This window comes from Myotis davidii, unplaced genomic scaffold, assembly GCF_000327345.1.
Source record: "Myotis davidii unplaced genomic scaffold, ASM32734v1 scaffold656, whole genome shotgun sequence".
In the NCBI taxonomy this organism is placed as follows: domain Eukaryota; kingdom Metazoa; phylum Chordata; class Mammalia; order Chiroptera; family Vespertilionidae; genus Myotis; species Myotis davidii.
In genome coordinates, this window is record NW_006287544.1 from 1,676,805 (window position 1) to 1,682,203 (window position 5,399).

General features: G+C 33.4%; 1 protein-coding gene across 1 annotated transcript in view; it reads left to right on the plus strand.

Annotated features, from left to right (window-relative positions):
• The first annotated feature begins 485 nt into the window (after positions 1 to 485).
• Positions 486 to 5,399, plus strand: part of EPYC (epiphycan) — a 57,349-nt gene continuing 52,435 nt past the window's right edge. Inside the window, exons 1-2 of the mRNA XM_006759354.2 lie at positions 486 to 591; positions 2,901 to 3,078. Coding sequence (XP_006759417.1) covers positions 2,914 to 3,078 — 165 coding nt within the window. The 5' untranslated portion in view covers positions 486 to 591; positions 2,901 to 2,913. The remainder of the gene's footprint in view (positions 592 to 2,900; positions 3,079 to 5,399) is intronic.

Consider the following 5,399-nt stretch of genomic DNA (forward strand, 5'->3'; position numbering starts at 1 on the left):
TGAATATTTTAAAAAATATATCCATGCAAAAGCTTCATTGTTTCATTGCTCTCAAAGCATTCCAAGCAATCAAAATAATGTGGATATATATTTTTATGTACCCAACTTTAAACAACTGTTACTGAATTTCAGTTAACATTAATAAAACCTGAAGAAAGCAATTTAAGACATGCAAGGTTTAGGAAAGTTATTTCTTATTGGAATATTTCTGAAATATGCATGTATCGTATCACTGCATACATTAACTATTTAATTGGTGAATTTTTTATAGATGAGATATGTCAAAACCAACTTTTTCCATTTAAGATGTTTAACGTGACATATTGGCAATTACAACTCCTTTAAGATAATTTCAAGAAGTTTACATACTGTGTAATTTGGATTCTACTGCTTCATTTGAGTGACTATAAAGGAGTTTGGGGTTTTAAAAGACTGAGAAGCATTTCTCAAGGTTCGCTTTTTCAAACAGAATATTGAGTGTTACAAATTCCACCTCCCACAGACCAGAATTCAAAACCATTGGTCAGGGGCAAATACCACTGGCTCTGTGTCCTCAGTCACTTCGTGCCATTTCGCCAACTAGGAGCCAAGGTAAGTGTTTACACTTGCTTTCTTCTTGGGTTAGAGAACCTTTTTCCTACTATCACAGCCTTTAAAAAAATAATTCAGCTTGCTTTAAAATCTCATGGTGAACTCTGACTCAATGGATTGGGTGTAGGTTTTCTATATTTATATTTATAATATTCTTGGAAAAATCCAAAATTCTGAATGAGCTTAGGAATTAATAACATACAGCAAAATAGTTGATCTTGATAGTCATGACAGATGACAATAAAATTATAGCAGTTTCCAATACATTTCTTAAATGAAGTGCCCTGACATACCACATTCTTTGCCAGTATAGACAGGCACTATTGATCATTATTGATTGAACTCTTAAGCAAAAGAAGAAAATGATGAGATTTCAGATGTTTAAAAAACATAATAATTATACTAGAATCGTGCATTTATAATGTCTGTTTGAGTGACATATTTTAAAGTTTTATATAAGCATGCATTTTCAAAATATCATGAAATGGAGTGAAGTAGACAACAATCACAACGTTTCAACAGAGACTATATTAGATACTGATAACATTACTTGAAAGAAGAAACATATTGTTAACTAAGCACAGATACATGTTCTTCATATTTCTAAGATTCACACTATTGCCTATTTGCTGGTAGCTTTAGGAGATACGCCAAATGCAGGTAAACTCTAATATATAGACTTTTATAATCAAATGTAGAGTATAAAGTGAGAAAAAGAACCAGGAAGTGCATATTTCTTTGAACAATGCAAGTTGCCAGAAATGTACAAGGAAAAAAATTGTTTTTAGCTTGGGGTGGCCCCTGTTAATGTTTCTCATCTGAACATGGGAGAATGGATCCTGGAAGATTTGCAAATCACTGTTTTATTAAGTAGGACTTTGTTAGTAATTCCATAAAACAGTTCCAAATCTGCAATCTTGCAAAGATCTCTTCAAAGGCAGGTAAAACAGAGGCTTAGTTTAGCCAGTTTGAATAAAAAAATTATTTGAAGAAAGCATAGAAGGGGATAAAAAGGAGCTCCTTGTACTGCTTCTGATTCTCAGAGGAATTTCATATCCTTCTGCCTAAACCTGCTTCATAAAGACTTTCTTTCAAATAACTGAAGGTCAGTGTGTCTGCCAGTGCATTCAGGTTTAAAAGTAATGTTTACCATGAATTCCCTTTTATATGTGTGCATAGGTACAAACACCATAGATACTGTTTTAAAGTAAACCCAAGAAGTGTATCCAAAACACAAAGCCTTTAAAATTAGACATGTTTGATAAAAAAAAGTTTTACAAATACTGTGCTTCCCCAATAAATAATCATTAGGTAACATTTTTGATAGGCCCAACTTAAATGGTTAAAATTAAAATGAGAATTGTTTAAATAAACTAAAATATATTTAAAGGAGTAGATATAGAACTAAATAATTAACATTATAAGATTTTGACTAAATTAACAAACATATTATCATGAAATAAGAATTGTGCTTGTTAAAGAATTGCAAAACAAAAGATTTCTTTAGTCCTGTATGTGTACAAATCCTCCTTTAAGGGATCTCGCCAAATAGTGCCTTTTAGACATATATTCCTATGATTCTGAGTTTAATCCTTAGATACCTTAGATATTAAGAATTGAAATAAAACACTAAGGAGTAAAGAAAAATAACTCTCTGTTATGCTCCATTTAGTTAAGAATAAGTTTTGGAAAATATTGCATGGAATGTTAATGCATGTGCATATTAAATTATCTATGTTTTAATAACACCCAGAGCAAAAAGAAGTAAAAAGAAAAAAAGATCCTTATTATTTTGTCTGAAAAGACCCTAGTCTTGAATATACAAGAAACACTTATAAGTCCTACTTGTAGAACCAGCCAACTCTGTCTTGGTTTTTTCATGTGTAAAACAATGTGACAGTTATATTGATCATCATCATCCTCGTCATCATCATTCCTACATTCCAGAGTTGATGTAACAATTGTAATTCTTAGGTATTATAAAGACTTTTAGAAATAAATGTATTACAATCTTTCTGCATCCTGTCTGTACCATGTTTCTTTATAAAATAAAATCAATTTCACTGTATTTACAGTATCTACTGTAAAAATATGGATAGGTTTGCATCTTAATTTGAACATTTGGTATCAACAGCCATCAGAAAGCATACAAATTATTGTGTTATGTTTATAAACTACCCATGTAAAGAAAGCTACCAGCTTGAGTTCCTCAATGTTGACATTGATTTATCTATCATTCCTGTTTAATGCAAACTATTCATAAGTTATTATCAATTAAATATTTATGCATGTTAATATTTTATGATTAGGAGAGTTTGAAAAATGAAAGCATTAGCAAGACTTGTTCTGGGACTGGTCATCTTTGATGCTGCTGTGACTGCTCCAACGTTAGAGCCCATCAACTATGACTCAGAAACTTATGATGCCACCTTGGAAGATCTGGATGATTTATACAACTATGAAAACATACCTATTGGCCAAGCTGAGGTACTTCTAGAAGCACTGTATGAGGAATTATTGGGGATTGTTTTCTTCAAATAGATTTTTGTTTATTTATATATTGAGATGTTCTGTTTTAATAATTTCATATGAACTTTTTCTCCAGAACATGTTCAATGTTAGAGATTAACATTGAAATACTCTTTTATTACAGTTCACTTTATTCCCTCTATATCTTCTCACAAAATTGGGCCAAAAAAAAAAGAGTTATCAAGTTAGAACAGAAAAAAAAAGTAAGGAAAAAAACCATAGGCAGTTAGGAAAAGTAAAAATAATGCATATGCCATGATAAAGAACTTTGGGGTGTTTGCTATAAAGGAAAGAAAATGTTAGATTATAATAAATTGGGAAGTAATAAGAATATAAAAGGCAATAGTTTGGGGCAGGAGAGTATTCCAAGAGCAAATGTGCTTTCCTAAATGACTGATTATCTCTCAGCAGTAATGTAGGCATTGGCAAGGTTACAGCCCACATTTTACAAATCTGATATGATATTTTCCTAATTAAATGTTAGGCTTTTTACATAACTAAAGAATACAGATTAATTTTTCTGAGTCAGAAAACAAACAGACCTTGAAATGCTGGAGTGTAATTAATGCACTACATTGACAAAAACTAATTACATATAAATAAACCCAAAGGGAAATTACATCATCATTACAGGGTCATAAAACATTTTGGGCAGTTCAAGTGTAAATCTTTCTTACAATAATGATTTAGAATAACTAAGAAAAATGAAATATTTAGATAAAAGCATATATTTATATTGTATGGAACTTAGATACATTTTTATTAAGATACTGGAGGCCTGGTGCATGAAATTCATGCAAGTGTGTGTGTGGGGGGTCCATCAGTCCAGCCTACACCCTCTCCAATACGGGATCCCTCTAGCAATCCAGGACCACTGGCTCCTAACCACCTCTACTTGCCAGCGTGATGCCCCTAACTACTCCCCTGCTGGCCTGATCGCCACCTAACAGCTCCCCCCTGCCAGGCTGATGGCACCTTAACTCCCCCCCGCCACTGCCAGCCTGATCACCCCTAACTGCTCCCCCTGCTGGCCTAATTGGCCCCTAACTGCTCCCTCCCCCCCCATCAGCCTGATCACCCCTTAACTCCTCCCCCTGCTGGCCTGATCACACCTAACTGCCTCTGCCTTGGCCCCAGCCACTGTGGCTTTGTCCAGAAGGATGTCAGGAAGATGTCTGATCTAGTTAGCATATCACCCTTTTATTAGTATAGATAAACATTCTCATTATTATTTATGTTGACTTATGAAATACAAGAATCAGAATTTCACCATACAATAGCAATACAATAGTTTTCATGTCTTATCCCCTTACCCTATTTTTCTTTCCTTAGACAATAAACTCAAATATTTTTGAAAATTAAACTTCTTCCTTGCTTCCTTTCTTTTTTATTTTTTTGTACCACCCCTACCCTCTCTCTCTCACTTCCCCACTTTTCAGAAAAGTTTTAGGCTTAGCAGTAGATCACTTTTCTTCTGCACATTGGACATGACTCTATTTTCTAAGTCTTTATTTTTTTTAAATATGTTTTTATTGATTTCAGAGAGGAAGGGAGAGGGAGAGAGAGAAAAAAAATCAATGATGAGAAATAAATCATCTATTGGCTGACTCCTGCATGCCCCCTACCAGGCATTGAACTGCTCCCTGGGCATGTGCCCTGACCAGGAATCAACCTGTGATATCCTGGTCCATGACTTGAAACTCAACCACTGAGCCACACCTTCTGGGCTCTAAGTATTAATATTTACTGTTTCATTCCATTTTCTGTATGGCTTTGTTATGTTAAATAATTTTCTGTTGAGAATTTATGGTCATTAATAACCAATCTTGCTATCTGTGATCCCTCTATATCTCTAATTTAATGCATCAGTATAGAGTATAAGAAATTTTTCTAGTTCTTAATTAATTTACTTTGCTCATTTTTCCCATCTTGTATAAATATTAAAAATATACATATATCAGTGCATATCTGCAGCTGTCTAACAAATTAAATATTTCAATGTAAACTTATTTGTCATTTATCCAAAAAGTGTTTTTTATAAGACCAAAGAGCTTTGGTGAGTACCATAAGTGAATCCTCTATTCTAAGTAAAGCTGAAACCAAGTTACTTTAAACCAAGGCTGCTTTGGGCAAAATGTAGCTTCAATGAGCTGTATCTGGAGACTTCTTTTAAGTCATTTCTTGCCATCAGGATGCATTTTGCAGCTCAGATGGCCCTACATATTCTCATGAGATTCTGAAATTGTTCTTTCTACCAAACAAAATAAACTAATATATAT